Below are 18,594 nucleotides of genomic sequence, written 5' to 3' on the forward strand. Positions count from 1 at the left end.
CACTTCTGTTTCCTCTCCTGGCTCGAACATTATATTGTTTCCTGTCATCTTTCTCACAATGATTTGTATTAGTGGCCTATCTGGAGCAACTTATAAAAGAACATCATAGGGGCATTGCAGTTGACAACTTAGGATATAGACTAAAATATACCAGGGGTCCCAATAGGGACCATATACAGTGCCTTCAGAAAGTATTCAGACCCCTTGACTTTTTAATTAAATCGTTTTTTTCCTCCTCCTCAATCTACACACAATACCCCATCATGATAAAGCAAAAACAGGTTAATGAATGTTTTGCCCCAAAAATATAAATAAAAAAAATGAAATATTACATTTACATAAGTATTCAGACCCTTTACTCAGTACTTTGTTGAAGCACCTTTGGCAGCGATTACTACAGCCTTGAGTCTTCTTGGGTATGATGCTACAAGCTTGGCACACCTGTATTTGGGGAGTTTCTCCCATTCTTCTCTGCAGATCCTCTCAAGCTCTATCAGGTTGGATGGGGAGTGTTGCTGCACGGCTATTTTCATATCTCTCCAGAGATGTTTGATCGGGTTCAAGTCCGGGCTCTGGCTGGGCCACTCAAGGACATTCAGAGACTTGACCCGAAGCAACTCCTGCGTTGTCTTGGCTGTGTGCTTAGGGTCGTTTTCCTGTTGGAAGGTGAATCTTGTCTCCAGTCTGAGGTCCTGAGCACTCTGGAGCAGGTTTTCATCAAGGATCTCTCTGTACTTTGCTCCATTCGTTCATCTTTCCCTCGATCCTGACCTGTCTCCCAGTCCCTGCCGCTGAAAAACATCCCCACAGCATGATGCTGCCACCACCATGCTGCACCGTAGGGATGGTGTCATGTTTCCTCCAGATGTGACACTTGGCATTCACGCCAAAGAGTTCAATCTTGGTTTCATCAGACCAGAGAATCTTGATTCTCATGGTCAGAGATTTTTTAGGTGCCTATTGGCAAACTTCAAACGGTCCATCGTGTGCCTTTTACAGAGGAGTGAGTGCCTTCTGTCTGGCTACTCTACCATAAAGGCCTGATTGGTGGAGTGCTGCAGAGACGTTTGTCCTTCTGGAATGTTCTCCCATCTCCACAGAGGAACTCTAGAGCTCTGTCAGAGTGACCATCGGGTTCTTGGTCACCTCCCTGACCAAGGCCCTTCTCTCCCGATTGCTCAGTTTGGCCGGGCGGCCAGCTCTAGGACGAGTCTTGGTGGTTCCAAACTTCTTCCATTTAAGAATGATGGAGGGCACTGTATTCTTGGGGACCTTCAATCATGCAGACATTTTTTGGTACCCTTCCCCAGATCTGTGCCTTGACACAATCCTGTCTCGGAGCTCAACGGACAATTCCTTCAAACTCGTGGCTTGGTTCTTGCTCTGACATGCACTGTCAACAGTGGGACCCAAATCATGTCCAATCAATTGAATTTACCACAGGTGGACTCCAATCAAGTTGTAGAAACATCTGAAGGATGATCAATGGAAACAGGATGCACCTGAGCTCAATTTTGAGTGTCATAGCAAAGGGTCTGAATACTTATGTAAATAAGGTATTTGTTTTTTTTGTATACATTTGCAAACATTTCTAAAAACATGTTTTAGCTTTGTCATTTGGGGTATTGTGTGCAGATTTGTTTTTATTTAATCCATTTTAGGTTAAGGCTGTAACATAACAAAATGTGGAAAAAGTAAAGGGGTCTGAATACTTTCCGAAGGCACTGTATAGGGACTATATACAGGGATATATCAGGGGTCCTTCGGTGAAAAGGATTGGGAACCCCTGAACCTCTGGTGTGGGGGGATGGTATAAAACAAATGATTAGGCCTATAGCTTTCTTGCCACATTTGTTTATTAATAATCCGTGATCACCAACGGTGAAGAAAGGGTGTAAAAGCAACAGATGTCATCATCAACATAAACATGGTCCTCCTTGTCTGTGGACCAACAGCGTGACGAGCAGTATCCATACCGTACAGCAGAGGGAGAGATGTGCGGGTGAACGGTCGACGTCACAGCCATAGGCAGCAGAAGGATGGGCGAGAGTTGTGTGTGCCTTGCCGCTGCTTCATGGCAATAGAGAGAGATGGCGTCCGCATCCCGATGAATAAGCAAAAAAAGAAGAGGAAAAAGGGTGATGCTGGACCCTACTACGCCTAGAGGGGAAGCCGTTTAATTCAACACATCAGCTATGGAGGGATTCATCTCTCTTTCACAATCATTTCGCTCGGGGGATGTTAACGCCCTTTTCATGCGTTTTTAAACTCCTCGTCTGATTCCTTCCAACGGAGGTGTGGGGATTGTTGTCCGGTAGGCTACATCTGTTGTCTTCCTCCGCTTCTCTGCCCATCCGACGCAGGGGCGAGGAGAAGAGGAGAGAAGGGGAAGAGAGGGAAAGCGATGGCTGCTGGAGGAGGATGCGGGGAGACGGTGGAACAGTGCCGGGCAGAGGTGGAGCGTTTGACCCGTGAGCTGGCGGAGGCAAACCGGGAGAAGATCCGGGCTGCGGAGTGCGGTCTGGTGGTTCTGGAGGAGAACCAGACCCTGAAGCAGCAATATTCAGATCTAGAGGCCGAGCAAGAGGCGCTCCGACAGGAGCTGGAGCAGCTACAAGAGGTATCAACCACTTCAAACACGCTATTAAATAACACCCTAAGTTAACCATAAACATTGGCGCATGTGATATAAGTTCAGTGCTTCCTGGAAATGTATTCGTAAACATGCATTTATTAGTTAGCCTCCAAATCCAACTTCCTTCTGCCCCCCAGGCGGGTAGGCTTCATCCCTTCCAAGGAATGGGTGATGTCACCCCCTCCCTCTCTCTCCTCATCCACAGAAGTTGGCACCAGTGTCTGACTGGTGCCTGAAGTTGGCACCAGTGTCTGACACCACACAGCGGGTCTGAGTCTGTCAGAGATACACAGGCCTCAGCAGAGAACTGGGAGGGGACGGAGAGGGCTTTGTTGTCCGAGCAGGGAGTAGCGTAGTAACTTGATGCTATGCGCAAGTCTGACGCGCAGGTATGGGCTTTCCAAGGTGTGCTAATGATGCGCATTTTGGTGCAATGGAATATCATATATTTGCGGTGGTAGGCTACTTTGTGTGTGTAGATGGATGTAAACTATGGTTGTTAATTTTGTGTCAAACAGCTTTTGCATGCCTATTTTAACAGATTTTTAAAGAGATACTGAATTCTGCAATACACTTGAACGCCTATGGGGGGAAGTGTTATCCGTCTATTCAAAAAGTAGGTCTGTGGAACATTGTATAAGTTTTACAGTACTTAGTACCACTGTAGTACACAATTCCCTATCTGGCTGGCAGACTCACTAAGTGCTAAGTGGCACACCCACATTTGGGTTAGTCATGTCCTACTCTAAGAGACACACCTCTCTAAAATCATTGGAGGAGGACAGTGCTCTCTCTCCTCTCCTCTCTTACTCTCTTCCTCTCACTCTCTCTCTCTCTTCTCTCACTTTTCTCCCTGTCCTCTGTTCTCATATTTTTTTCTCTCTCTCTATCCTTTGTTCTCTGTTCAGAATTGGTGTCTGTCTCTCTTCTTCCCCACATCTTTTTCTCTGATTGTTCCCAGTGAGCATGTGCTTCACAGTAAATCAGTTAGTATTTGTAAATTCACTAGAGTTTGATATTAAAACAAATTGACATTACAAAGCAAATCAAGAGCATCATCAAGCCTGACAGAACTTCATCTAACCAGAATGCTATATTACTGGTGTAATCAAAGCAAGCCTTTTCACCTTTACACTACATATAACCATAATACATATTTCTCCATCCGACCTGGGTTCAAATACATTTGTATATGAGTATCTGGTGTAAAAGTTTTTAAAAAATCGGAGTATTTGAGTATTTTCAAATACACAGCCCAAAACAAGTACTTTTTAAAAATTTCAATGGTTATCTGTATAAACCAAACAGTTGACCAACTACTCATTTCAAATACTATTTTCAAATACCTGGGTAAATGCATGAGAGTGTATTTGAGTCAGTGTACTGTATTTAAATTTTTCAAATACTTTCCAAGAGTATTTCCAAATATATTAAAATTACTTTTCTTTTCAAAGATTTTTTATTTTTTTGGAATAATTCGAATATATGTAAAAGTAATTGAGATATTTTAATAGTATTTGAACCCAAGTCTGTTCTTCACTACCATGGTTGGTAATTTATTCCTGTTCATTTCAATAATCAATTCATGCTAATTAGCTAAACTGTGCCAAGGTGTAATATATTTTTTACAAATACTCCGTCGATCTGCAACAAACAGTATTTTCTTTGCCGTATGGAACCCTATGGCAGTATTCATTCGCTGGTTTGCTAGCTATAATACAGATGGGTGTGTCTGTAGGCAGCTGATGATGCATTTACAGTAACTGAAGGTCAGTGTGTGTGTGTGTGTGTGTGTGTGTGTGTGTGTGTGTGTGTGTGTGTGTGTGTGTGTGAGAGAGAGGATTTGGCATACATTCTGGAGTGCTATTAGATTGGTTTGGACGTGGTGTAGGGAGCCAACAATGAAGGCATGCCTGTGACTTGTCCTGTTCACTCTGTATATGTCGTATGCATGGCAACAATAACGCCACACAGTGAGGCCATTTTAAGACATCTCAGGTCAGTTTAAACCATGTGTATTTAGATGTCAATCAGCTCAGCATTTGCTGTAGTACCCCGTCTTCCACTCTCTCTATCTCCCCCTCTCTTTTTCCCCCCACCTCATTCTGTTTTCTATAATACTGTGAAGGACATCACACTGCTTGCTGAAAAGCTATATATTCACTGGTGCAAGTGGGGACACTTCAGGCTGAGGAGTAAGTTTCACACATCCCCATTTGCTACACCACCACCAGTTCTCTCTCTATTTCTCTCTGTCCCCCTTCTGCTCCTCTCCACCCTCTCCCCCTTGCCTCTCCTCCTCTCTCCCCCTTGCCTCTCCTCCTCTCTCCCCCTTGGTCATGGACACTGATCCTTAGAGAAAGTCTTCATCTGGTCTAGGTTTCCATCAGAGTCAGCTCAATACCTAATTTCATCTCAATTAACTCCTATCGATCACTAGGTTTCTCAGGCATACCGCTGCTACTGGGGAAAGGGCTAAACCGATCGCAGAATGACCTATCTAGATTGGACTATTTGTTGACAGTTATCTCACGTCGTTGTAATAAGAGGTTGTCCTTACCACGTTGAGAATAGGTAGATTTCCTACCTTTACCAGTCCTGTGGGTAGTAGTCTTCCACACGGTGGTCTGGTCCACTTGGTGTAACAGGGAAAGGCTCATGTAGCTAGAATTGCCTCATCAGCTTCCCTGAGACCTGAAGTAACTGAATGAACTGTCACTTTGTAAACTGAAGCTGAGCTTTGATTGGTTTATTGGGGCTGACAGTTGGCTATGGGGTGCAGAGTTATACTTGGGACATATGGCAGTATGCAGGGTTAGTACCTGCTACAATTGGAAGTATCAAACATCCACTTCTATAGGTTTTTCTTGATGTGTTGTGAGCTGGACTACTCTGTTCCTCATTGCTCATTTAGACCAGGTTCAGTTCAGAAGGAGAGCTACTTTAGCACGGACGTGCATGCTGGAAACAGTCCACCGTGTTCCCTCTCTGAGCTTTACTGGAAACAGTCCACCATGTTCCCTCTCTGAGCTTTACTGGAAACAGTCCGCCATGTTCCCTCTCTGAGCTTTACTGGAAACAGTCCGCCATGTTCCCTCTCTGAGCTTTACTGGAAACAGTCCGCCATGTTCCCTCTCTGAGCTTTACTGGAAACAGTCCGCCATGTTCCCTCTCTGAGCTTTACTGGAAACAGTCCGCCATGTTCCCTCTCTGAGCTTTACTGGAAACAGTCCGCCATGTTCCCTCTCTGAGCTTTACTGGAAACAGTCCGCCATGTTCCCTCTCTGAGCTTTACTGGAAACAGTCCGCCATGTTCCCTCTCTGAGCTTTACTGGAAACAGTCCGCCATGTTCCCTCTCTGAGCTTTACTGGAAACAGTCCGCCATGTTCCCTCTCTGAGCTTTACTGGAAACAGTCCGCCATGTTCCCTCTCTGAGCTTTACTGGAAACAGTCCGCCATGTTCCCTCTCTGAGCTTTACTGGAAACAGTCCACCATGACCACCGTGTTCCTTCTCCGAGCTTTCCTGGATGAAAGGGCAAAAGAGAGACTCTGTCATAAATGATTCATCATAGCATGCTCCGCTTTCATCATGGTAGTGTTGTGCTAGACTGTCCATTTTATTTAATGGGAATGCACAAATCTGATTGGTAATTATCAACTCAATTACCTCACAAGGTCTCCTCAGTGTAGAGGCAGCAGGAGTCAGTGTTTCTAAGCACTATTGGGTCTGCAAACCTTTCATCACTAATTGCTATCAGCAGGTTTGATGAAAGGATGCTCATGAAAAAGCAACGGGAAAAGTTAACTTTTGGTGGTGGTCGTGGTACAGAATGAGTCACAGATTAATTAGTTAATCAATGGAATGGAAATGTCTAATTACAAAGGTTCAATTGATAAAATGACCATATATAATAACACATTTGGGATGTATAATTTCTTTCTTCAAGAGAATGTTCAGGTGCCAAGTGGTGATGCTAGATATTTCCCTTAGTCAAATTGAAGCCTGCATTTAAACCACCATTTTCTATTCAGACGTTAACCTACAATGACATAGTCTGTCTTCTGCTCTTCTGATTCTAAAACATTAGGTAATTGAGTCCTGGTATAATATAATCTAATAGCCATTGGTTAACAGCAGGATATGACCCAGAAGGACCAGCCTTGGCAGTAAAGATCTACTGACTACTTAATGTTAATCAGCTTGCTCCACAGTAGCCCATTAGATTGGTTTTGAAGGGAGGTATATTTAGGTCTCCACTCATGTTATTTATTGCTTTAGGAACATAACGTACACTCACTCCATCCAGGAATTGGTGCATTAATTTGTTCATTGGAAGTGGTTTTCAAAGAGTAGGCTATAGTACTATGTACTACAGTGAGCTCCAAAAGTATTGGGACAGTGACAATTTTTTTTGTTTTGGCTCTGTACTCCAGCACTTTGAAATTATACAATTACTATGAGGTTAAAGCTTTAATTTCAGATTATTTTGTGTTCAGTAGAAATGAATGGGAAATTATGTTTTGTGTCATTTTGGAGTCGCTTTTATTGTGAATATAGTATGTTTCTAAACACTTCTACATTCATGTGGATGCTACCCAGTGGCGACCCGTTATTCAGGGCAGAGCCCCACCTGTTTTGAGCCCAACACTTTTAGGTAAAAAAGTGTTGGGGGGCTTGCCTGTTTTGCTTGTTATTTTGGCATTAATACGTGTCATATATCAGTTTGCAAACAATGTAAAACAAAAAAAATGTAATTGAGTTAATAAAGCCGCATACAAACATGGTCTCATTATTGCTTTCTTGAGTAAGGCAGCTCCAAAATGCAGGTGTTTCTGTGGTGGTGGGGCTAGCCAGCAGAAAATACAGAGCGTTGTGCCTGATTGGCTCAGTTTTCTTTCATGATTGGCTCAGTTTTCTGTCACTCATGGGACATTATGTCATCCCCAATTCAAGGTTAAAGCTCGAAAAATGTTGCCCCTTGGGTTCTGCCATAGAGTTAATATTAGAAGTGCCCGTCCAAGAAGGCTCAAGGTCATTGGTTACAGATAGAATGACATCAAATCACGTTATATCTACAGTAGCTTTGATTGGACTGATCATGTCAACATCATACTTCCAAAGTCTTAGCTTGCAGTCATCACCATGAATCAAGTGACAATCAAATCTTTTTCAGTCCTTGTCATATGAAGAGAAATTAGAGATAAAACGTCTCGGTGCTGATCGGCCATTAGACATAAACATTACACAACAAGTTGGAAATCGCAAATTCAACAATGAGGGGTTTGGGAAGGAATCAGTAGCTAACTGTGAGTTCAAGACAACTGGGAACTTGGGGGAAAAAACGAGCTACGACTGGGATAATACGTTTTGAACAGTCATTCAACTCGGAATTGTAAGTTCAGCATCTTTCTCTTTGATGACAAAATTTGCCCACGAAGGACCGCCTCGCCACTTTCATGTTCAGTCACATCACAACGTGAGTCCAAAATGTCTTGTGCTGCTTCATACATTTTATAGGATGCCAGAGAGATATGTATACTGCAGTTAAAGTAACACTAAGTGTATGTTGTGTAGTACACCGTTAGTAGCCCATGTACCTCACCTTAATAATTTGGTCTATTTTCACCAACCCGGTATTGTAAACACATCGTTCGTGGCCGGTGTGTGCTTGTTTGCCTATAACCTGTTTTAGAGAAATGTAATAATGGAATATTGTAAGGGCTTTCATTGTCTGTTTATATGTAAGAACGGCCCATGTTCTGAATTCTATCGCTGTACATTTCAAAAGTGCTGAACAAATAGTTATATTGACTACGTCGGTCGTCTCTCGCTCATTAATGTCTTAATCAAACTGATGAATTGCCTCTTATCCGCTTGTCGTCTCCTTATGCCATAGTGTGTACATCTCAATTGTCAGTAGAAGCCACATTTGTTTAAGCAAGTCAGCCATATCAGCTATGTTTTTTTTAAAGGCAGTAAATGAGGCTGAATGAACTGTAGCAGTGGTAAGGTGTTGGGACTGCTGTTGGGACTCTGCTGTTGGGACAGCTTCATGTAGGCCCTAACAGTTTGAGGGCACCGTTTGTCACCGTTATAGTGCGATTAATGTATTTAGTGTTGTGCTGTTGCTTTGCAGGCAGGCATCCCACATTCTTTTTTGTTTGCCCCACCAAGATTTACATGCTAAAATCGCCACTGACGCTACTATGATTACAGACAGTCCTGAATTAATCGTGAATAATGATGAGTGAGAAAGTTACAGACGCACAAATATCATACCCCCAAGACATGCTAACCTCTCACCATTACAATAACAGGGGAGGTTAGCATTTTTGTGGGGATATGCCTATAACTTTCTCACTCATCGTTATTCATAATTCATTCAGGACTATCTGTAGTCATGGTAACATCCACGTTAATGTAGAAGTGTTTAGAAACATATTCTACAGTAAAAGTGACTCCAAGATGACAAAATAAATTATTTACCATTCATTTCTATTGGGCACAAAGTAATCTGAAACACAACCAAAACAAACAGCAAATGCATCCAACAAATGTGTAGAGTCACAAGCTTGATATGGTCATTGTGTGCTAGGAATATGGGACCAAATACTTAACTTTTTACTACTTTAATACACATTTAAGTGAATTTGTCCCAATACCTGACAGTCTGCACTTGTATAATTTCAAATCCAAAGTGCTGGAGTACAGAGCCAAAATAACTTAAAATGTTTCACTGTCCCAACACTTTTGGAGCTCACTGTATATGTACTGTGCTGTATGTTTACAGAGCTACTATAAGGCCAGGGAGAGAGGGAGGGAGGGAGGGAGAATGAGAGAAGTGTTTAAGGAATATCAGTAACTGTTAAGAGTCCTTGAAGTGAGCGTTTTCCATTTCCTGTGTAAAGTGCCTCAGTGTCTGGGAGGAGCTGGGTGGAGTATCTACACCTCTCTGCTATACATTCCTTTATCTCAGCCTGTAAAGCCTCCCTCACTCTATAGCTATACATTACACACATATTACATCATGCTACATACACACACCTGTATCTAAATCTGCCCCATATTCCTCTCTGCTATACATATTGCACACACACACACCTTTGTGGCCCTAACCCACTTAGAGTACTGCTGTGTTATCGACTATATTCTCACCATCAACATTTTCCTAAATCCATCCGTCTCGCCATCCTATGACGTGGTCCAATAGTCTTTATATTGTTCAATAAACCCTAGGCTATCAGTGATAGTGTAATGAGCTTATTGGAGTGCATTGTCTCTCTACTTGTCTCTTCTTGCATTAAGAATAAAAAAACTTCAGCGAGCAGGCCTTTCTAATCGACCTGGCCCGGGTATCCTGGAAGGATATTGACCTCATCCCGTCAGTAGAGGATGCCTGGTTGCTCTTCAAAAGTGCCTTCCTCACCATCTTAAATAAGCATGCCCCATTCAAAAAATGTAGAACTAAGAACAGATATAGCCCTTGGTTCTCTCCAGACTTGACTGCCCTTGACCAACACAAAAACATCCTGTGGCGTACTGCATTGGCATCGAATAGCCCCTGCGAAATGCAACTTTTCAGGGAAGTCAGGAGCCAATATACTCAGTTAGGAAAGCTAAGGTTAGCTTTTTCAAACACAAATTTGCTTCCTGTAGCACTAATTCCAAAAAGTTATGGGACACTGTAAAGTCCATGGAATATAAGAGCACCTCCTCCCAGCTGCCCACTGCACTGAGGATAGGAAACACTGTCACCACCGATAAATCTACGATAATCGATCATTTCTACGGCCGGCCAACAGCTGATGTTCTGGAAGAGCTGCAAAATCTGGATCCCTACAAATCAGCTGGGCTAGACAATCTGGACCCTCTCTTTCTAAAATTATCCACCGAAATTGTTGCAACCCCTATTACTAGCCTATTCAACCTCTCCTTCGTATCGTCTGAGATCCCCAAAGATTGGAAAGCTGCCGCGGTCATCCCCCTCTTCAAAGGGGGAGACACTCTAGACCCAAACTGTTACAGACCTATATCCATCCTGCCCTACCTTTCTAAAATCGTCGAAAGCCAAGTTAATAAACAGATCACCGACCATTTCGAATCCCACCGTACCTTCTTCACTATGCAATCTGGTTTCCGAGCTGGTCATGGGTGCACCTCAGCCACGCTTAAGATCCTAAATGATATCATAACCGCCATCGATAAAAGACAGTACTGTGCAGCCGTCTTCATCGACCTGGCCAAGGCTTTCGACTCTGTCAATCACAGCATTCTTATCGGCAGACTCAATAGCCTTGGCTTCTCAAATGACTGCCTCGCCTGGTTCACCAACTACTTCTCAGATAGAGTTCAGTGTGTCAAATCGGAGGACCTGTTGTCCGGACCTCTGGCAATCTCTATGGGGGTGCCACAGGGTTCAATTCTCGGGCCGACTCTTTTCTCTGTATATATAAATGATGTCGCTCTTGCTGCTGGTGATTCTCTGATCCACCTCTACACAGACAACACCATTCTGTATACATCTGGCCCTTCATTGGACACTGTGTTAACAAACCTCCAAACGAGCATCAACGCCATACAACACTCCTTCCGTGGCCTCCAACTGCTCTTAAATGCAAGTAAAACTAAGTGCATGCTCTTCAACCGATTGCTGCCCGCACCCTCCTGCCCATCTAGCATCACTACTCTAGACGGTTCTGACTTAGAAAATGTGGACAACTACAAATACCTGGGTGTCTGGTTAGACTGTAAACTCCTTCCAGACTCATATCAATTATCTCCAATCCAAAATTAATTCCAGAATCGGCTTCCTATTTCGCAACAAAGCCTCATTCACTCATGCTGCCAAACATACCCTGGTAAAACTGACCAATCTGTAAATAGCACACCCAACTACCTCATCCCCATATTATTACTTACCTTCTTGCTATTTTTCACCCCAGTATCTCTACTTGCACATCATCATCTGCACATCTATCACTCCAGTATTAATGCTAAATTGTAATTATTTCGCCTCTATGGCCTATTTATTGCCTACCTCCCTACTCTTCTACATTTGCACACATTTTACATAGATTTTTCAATTTTTCTTTTCTATTGTGTTATTGACTGTGCGTTTGTTTATGTGTAACTCTGTGTTGTTGTTTTTGTTGCACTGCTTTGCTTTATCTTGGCCAGGTGGCAGTTGTAAATGAGAACGTGTTCTCAGCTGGCCTACCTGGTTAAATAAAGGTGAAATAAATCAAAAATAACTGAATGATTAATGTGTGACCCTTGTGAAGGGGGTTTAAAATGGGAAAGGTTTTATAGTCACATGTTGGAAGCAAGGTCTGTTAAAGGGGAAGTAGGGGGAAAGGGTTTGTGTTTGATTGAAAAAGAAATATGAAATATTGAGCGTGCGTTAGCACTGCTGTCAGGCTAAAAGCAGAAGCGCCCAACCCAACCCTCAACTCCCATGATGTCATACACAACCAATGGGATGTATCCTTCTCTAGCTTGACAACTCTATTATGAACTGTATATAATCAAGTTGTCCCTAGACGCTGATCCCAGGTCAGTTTTGTGTTCTAAGGCCTGATGGTTCATTTTAAGCTGATCCTAGATCAGTGTCCGAGAGCCACTGCTACATGGACCTTACCTTGACAGGAAGCAAATGGATCCATGTCTGCACCTCTGTACTAAGGCATTAGTGTGAGTTATGGTATAGCTACTGACGGTCTATCATTGACTCTCAGAGCAAGTAGAATGGCTTAGATCTATTAGGAAATACCATTAGCCACACTTGGGTACCCAAATGCATTATGTCTTTCCCACTGTGGGGTATAGTGTAGTTGGCTGGGAATCTATCCCTCATCTGATCGTGCTGCTACTGTGCAGAATGATCTAACTTACAAAAATATGTACTTCTTCAACCTTACTGTATGTAGTATGTCAGTGAATCTTTTCAGTTTATTGTGGATTCACTGTGGGCAAAAAAATAAGTGAGGCCTACTTTGACTGAATGGCTAAAGTCTCACAGACCTTTCAATCCCCAGAGTGGATGAAATCCCTTAACAGTAGGCTAACTGTTTTCTTCAACAGCTACTGTAGCTGGGCTGCATCCTAATGGCACCCTATTCCCTACATAGTGCACTAATTTTGACCAATCAATCAAATGTATTTATAAAGCCTTTTTTACATCAGCTGATGTCACAAAGTGCTGTACAGAAACCCAGCCTAAAACCCCAAACAGCAAGCAATGCAGATGTAGAAGCACGGTGGCTAGGAAAAACTCCCTATAAAAGGCAGGAACCTAGGAAGAAACCTAGAGAGGAACCAGAATCTAAGGGTTGGCCAGTCCTCTTCTGGCTGTGCCAGGTGGGGATTATAAGAGTAAATGGCCATTAAGGCCAGATTGTTCTTCAAAATGTTCAAACATTCATAGACGACGAGCAGGGTCAAATAATAATCACAGTGGTTGTAGAGGATGCAACAGGTCAACACCTCAAGAGTGTCAGTTGGCTTTTCATAGCCGAGCATTTAGAGGTCGAGACAGCAGGTGCGGTAGAGAGAGAGAGTCGAAAACAGCAGGTCCGGGACAAGGTAGCACATCCGGTGAACAGGTCAGGGTTCCCTAGCCTCAGGCAAAACAGTTGAAACTGGAGCAGCAGCATAACCAGGTGGACTGAGGACAGCCAGGAGTCATCAGGCCAGGTAGTCCTGAGGCATGATCCTAGGGCTCAGGTCCTCCAGGAGGGGAGAGAGAGAGAGAGAATTAGAGAGAGCATACTTAAATTCACACAGGACACCAGATAAGACAGGAGAATTACACCAGATATAACAGACCGGCACATAGACTATTGCAGCATCGATACTGGAGGCTGAGACAGGGGGGGGGGGGGGGGGGGGGGGGGGGGTCGGGGGACACTGTGGCCCTGTCCGACGATACCCCTGGACAGGGTCAACAAGGCAGGATATAACCCCACCCGCTTTGCCAAAGCACAGCACCCACACCACTAGAGGGATATCAACAGACCACCAACTTACTACCCTAAGACAAGGCTCAGTATAGCCCACGAAGATCTCCTCCACCTGCCCGAGCCTGAGGGGGCACGAAACCGGACAGGAAGATCACGTCTCAACCCACTCAAGTGACGCACCCCCCTAGGGATGGCATGGAAGCACACCAGTAAGCCAGTGACTCAGCCCCCGTAATAGGGTCAGAGGCAGAGAATCCCAGTGGAGAGAGGGGAACCGGCCAGGCAGAAACAGCAAGGGCAGTTCGTCGCTCTAGTGCCTTGCCGTTCACCTTCGCATCCCAGAGCCAGGCTACACTCAATCATAGGACCTACTGAAGAGATGAGTCTTCAGTAAGGACTTAAATGTCGAGACCGTGTCTGCGTCTCTCACATGGATAGGCAGACCATTCCATAAAAATGGAGCTCTATAGGAGAAAGCCCTGCTTCCAGGTGTTTGCTTAGAAATTCTAGGGACAATAAGGAAGCCTGCGTCTTGTGACCGTAGCGTACGTATGTACGGCAGGACCAAATCGGACAGCTAGGTTTGAGCAAGCCTATGTAATGCTTCGTAGGTTAGCAGTAAAACCTTGAAATCAGCCCAGAGCCCTTTAGAGTGCCATTTGGGACACAGATGTCTCTGCACCTCTCGTTAAATGATGGATTCTTCGTCTAGGTCACATGTTCACAGGCACTTAAGTGACGTCTGGAAAAACCTCTGGATGCCTGATGTCAGTCTGTATTCCCCACATAGAGCACAGGGATAGGCTGAATAATTCAACAATATGAGGGGGGGGGGGGGTGGAGAACAGTATCATAAGTGTCCCTAGTGTGGTAGTTGATGTGGTGGTTGGAGGGAAGGGGGAGACGATGTGACCTGACTGAAAGATTCATGTTAGTGTTCCTCCCTCCCTCCCTATCTCAGAATACCATCCAGCTGTTTCTCATTAGAGACCCCCCCTACAGAGAAGGATATGGATACAATACATAACTCTGTGAATGAGAGACGCATATTTGCAGGTAACTGCCAAAGTAAAGGAAACACCAATATAAAGTGTCTTAATAGGGCGTTGGGTCGCCACGAGCCAGAACATCTTCAATGCACCTTGGCATAGATTCTACAAGTGTCTGGAACTCTATTGGAGAGAGGTGACACCGTTTTTCCACGGGAAATTCCATCATTTGGTGTTTTGTTGATGGAAAATGCTGTCTCAGGCGCCGCTCCAGAATCTCCCATAACTGTTCAATTGGGTTGCAATGGTGGTGTTTCCTTTTGAGACCCATATTTCCAAGTCACAGATCTCTTCTTATAGCCATGGTAGTCAAGATAATGGGCAACTGGGCATGACCCTAAGCATGATGGGATGTTAATTAACTCAGGAACCACACGTGTGTGGACTCACCTGCTTTCAATATACTTTGTATCCCTCATTTACTCAAGTGTTTCATTTTATTTTGGCAGTTACCTGTACAGTGCAATGTCTACAGAATTAATTGTCCTTGAATCCCCACACCACTCCACTCCCTTCCCTCCAGCCCACCTCGTGTGTTTTAGAGCTGGGCTGGAATGAAATCCTGCATTGTGCATACTAGGGGGTAGAAGAGGGGCTGTGTATCTAACAGGAGTGTTGTAACGGTTTTGACTTGAGGTTATAATTTATAGGGGTGCCAGGTAGGTTGTGCCTACCAGAGAAAATATTAAGTTCTCCTTTTAGTTTGATAGGGAATGAGTCCCATCTGGTCCGTCAAGTCTACACCAATACAAAGGACTCATGTAAATGTCAGGATGGACATACACTTTTCATAAACCCTTAAAACAATGGAAATAACTTCAAAACAACTGGATTCTTTTGCGTGGTTGTATTACCAACAAATGATCAAACATATAACAATAATGAGCTTTAAACAGCTCTGGTTCCTCCATAAATGTCCTGTACCTCGGGCCTAAAAAGAGTCCAGCCCGGTAAACAAGTTCAGGGAACTCAACTGACCTTAGTCACGCAATGGTTGTCCGTTCATACAGTGTAGCGTAAACCCAGTGTCAATCATACAATGAAAAGAACAAATATTTTACCACACATTTCAATAAATCCTCAACTACAACTAACTACATAAATCATCACAGTATACATCCCACCCAAAACAAATGAAATACCGTATACAAAAAAGGTTGTAGTCAGTCGGTCAGTCAGAGAAGCCAACCCGCCGACAGATCTCCAGCAGAGAAAGGCCACAAAAACCAACGGAGAGGTGTAGTCCACAGACGCAAGAGTGGATCCGATCCTGGGTAGATTTTCTATTAGGCTACACAAAGCACACTTTTACATCAACACAACAAACGGAAGAGCGAAGCTTCAGACTTGAGGGTCGAACACATCCTCATTCATGTTTCCATCACAACTCCACTTTTGCGCAGCTGATGCTGGCTATTTAATTGGGAATTAAAGGGGAAGCGCCCTATTGGAAGGAGAAGCACTAATTAATTGAGAATTAAAGGGATAGCGCCCTATTTGAAGAAGCACTAATTAATTGGGAATTAAAGGAAAAGCGCTCTATTGGAAGGAGAAGCACTGAGACGGTTCAGGAAAATTCAGGGCCGTCACAGTGTGTGTGTCCAGAGCTGTAGACCAGTGTTTCTCTCCACAGGTGCTGTATTAGTCTGGCACGGGTCAGATGGCTCCTGACAGATCCAAGATGGCGTGAAATGGAGAGTTTAACAGGGTGTCACTGTGCCAGAGCATGGCCCTGTGTGAGCTCAAAGAGCTGCTAATGATGACATCGTCTGAGGGAGAGGGGACGGGGAAAGGGTACTGTCCATCCATGATAAAGAGAACCGAAGAGTGAAGAAGGGTACAGAGACAGGGCAGTATGGTGAATCCGTCTATTGTCTTGGGAAAGGCCTGTCTGTGAGAATGGTTGCTGAATGCCGCTGTGTGTATGTGAGTGTCCACTTATGTAACATAGATTTTTTTTAATCATTCGACCCCTTTGGTTGACGTGTGTTGTTTGGTCTGTTGATACCTCAGCTGAAAGCTCTGTGAATCCTTGGCGCTGGCAGTCCACAACACTGGCTAGCTCTACGGGGAGGGACAGTGTGTGAAACTCAGAGGTACGGCCCACTACTGGTCTCTTAGAGTAGTTGTCTAAAGACACAAAGGAGAGGGGAAAAAAGGAGCGATAAAGAGAAATGGAAGAGGGAGGGAGAAAGGCAAAGTGAAGAACCAATTTCAAAATGCTAATATCTCTCCCATTCTTTTCTGTCTGGCTGGCCGTGAGAGAAAGAGAGAGAGTGGTTGGGAGAAAGTCAAATAGTCTGTGATTATAGTAATCCAAAAAGCGACTTTCCCTGCCATCCTCTCCGCAGACCGGGGTATCCTTTGAGATAATAAAGACTGCGAGGGCCTCTGTCAGAGGAGCAGACAGTCTGTCTCAGAGGGGCAGACAGTCTGGTGGCTCTCTCCGCAGGGTGTGGTCTTTTAGTCTCCGTGGTCCAGTCCCGTGTGGCTCAGTTCGATTACTGGAATTTTCCAATACTGGAAATCTATGTGTAAAGGATTTCACGCTGCTTGCTTAGCGAGTAATGCGTCCTTGCGATTTGGCCCATACCTGACGCCAACTCGGGACCTCTGTCTCACAAACACACGTGACCATCCTCCCTCAAGCGTCTTAGCTGATCGCGCCACCTAAAAAGCTAGCTAAGGAGGCGACGCAAGCGGGACACCTTAAGGCTGAGGAGTACGTCTCACACATCCCCATGTGCTACATATGCACTCACTACTGTGAGTCGCTCTGGATCAGAGTGTCCGCTAAATGACAAAAATTCTCTCTCTCTTTCTCTCTCTCTCTCTCTCTCTCTCGGAGCGTTACACCTCCGTTTGCATGAGGGGGGCCAAGGGCCGGTGGACATTGGGTCCAGAGTGACAGCTTCCTGTGCTTTGGGTGTTCACAGAGACGTTTCAAAGCCAGGAGCATGGATAATGGCTGAGCAACATTTTCACAACCCACTTATCCAGATCAGAGTGCTGACCCTGTGAGAGCGTCGTTCACTAAGTCGGGTGACCTGCAAGAAGAGGCTGGGTGGAAATCTGCCAGCGACATGGTGGAGGATTCCTCCATCAAGTCCACCAGGCTGCTTCAGCACGTGGTGGAGGGCGTCCATTCTGCACTGCCATGCTTGTTTGGAGAGATGCTGGGGATTAAGCAGAGATTGGACTGTCGGGGGAGATTGGACCGTCGGGGAACACCATGAGGGTGAGGGAATGATCCTATGGTTCAAGGCTCCGGGCTGAGGATGGGCTGAGGGCAACATGGTGGCCGGCCGGGGGGATTTGGGACCTGACTATTCTCTGAGAGGATGTTTGCGCTCCCTGTATACGCCTCCGATAGAAAAAGCGCACTGTTGATCTACAGTGGAGGATAATTATCACTACGAACAGATACGTGTCGCACCTTCATCCATCTGTGGGGAGGCGGAGTCTTCTGCTGGGAGGAGGAGACAGTGCAGCGTCTGGTTTTTGTTCTGTCCTGGGTGGGTGGTGTCCAGGGCTAGGGTCGGGGGTTGACTCTGGACCTATACGTTGGAGGGCCTAGGTCTAACGTAGCCAACGGAGAGGGACTGCCTAGTACACTACCTGTTGGGGCAGATAAACATGTCAATGTGGAAGACCAGGAAACATGGGGGCGGGGTGTACGGACACCAGAGCTGTGCTGCTGGGGCTGGGGCTGCTGCGGGCTCGGCTCACACTGGAGCATGTACAGTATATGGGGGCTGGTGAACCGTCTGGGGGACTGTGGGGGGCATCAGGGGGTTCTATGTACAGTGGACAAGGAGGGAGCTTAGTTTGAACTTTCTAGGTGCGTTAAAATGAAGTAAAGTTTTAGCTTTTAATGATGGAACTATTGGGCCAATAAAGGTAGTATTTTATTTTTCTAAGTTGAGTGGGTGACGGAGATGTCCCTAAG

General features: G+C 44.8%; 1 protein-coding gene across 7 annotated transcripts in view; it reads left to right on the forward strand.

The window, feature by feature from the left end:
• The first annotated feature begins 1,850 nt into the window (after positions 1-1,850).
• The window catches only part of LOC115198771 (protein bicaudal D homolog 1), a 34,357-nt gene continuing 17,613 nt past the window's right edge, over positions 1,851-18,594 (forward strand). For 2 of the 7 annotated variants that reach the window (XM_029761039.1, XM_029761040.1), the window contains exon 1: positions 1,852-2,620. In XM_029761039.1, the coding sequence (XP_029616899.1) occupies positions 2,405-2,620 (216 nt within the window). In that variant the 5' untranslated portion in view covers positions 1,852-2,404. Of the gene's footprint in view, positions 2,621-8,040; positions 8,115-17,839; positions 17,884-18,594 lie in introns of those variants that run through there. The other 5 variants (XM_029761042.1, XM_029761041.1, XM_029761036.1 and 2 more) reach the window with 4 other exon arrangements.

This window comes from Salmo trutta, chromosome 8, assembly GCF_901001165.1.
Source record: "Salmo trutta chromosome 8, fSalTru1.1, whole genome shotgun sequence".
In the NCBI taxonomy this organism is placed as follows: domain Eukaryota; kingdom Metazoa; phylum Chordata; class Actinopteri; order Salmoniformes; family Salmonidae; genus Salmo; species Salmo trutta.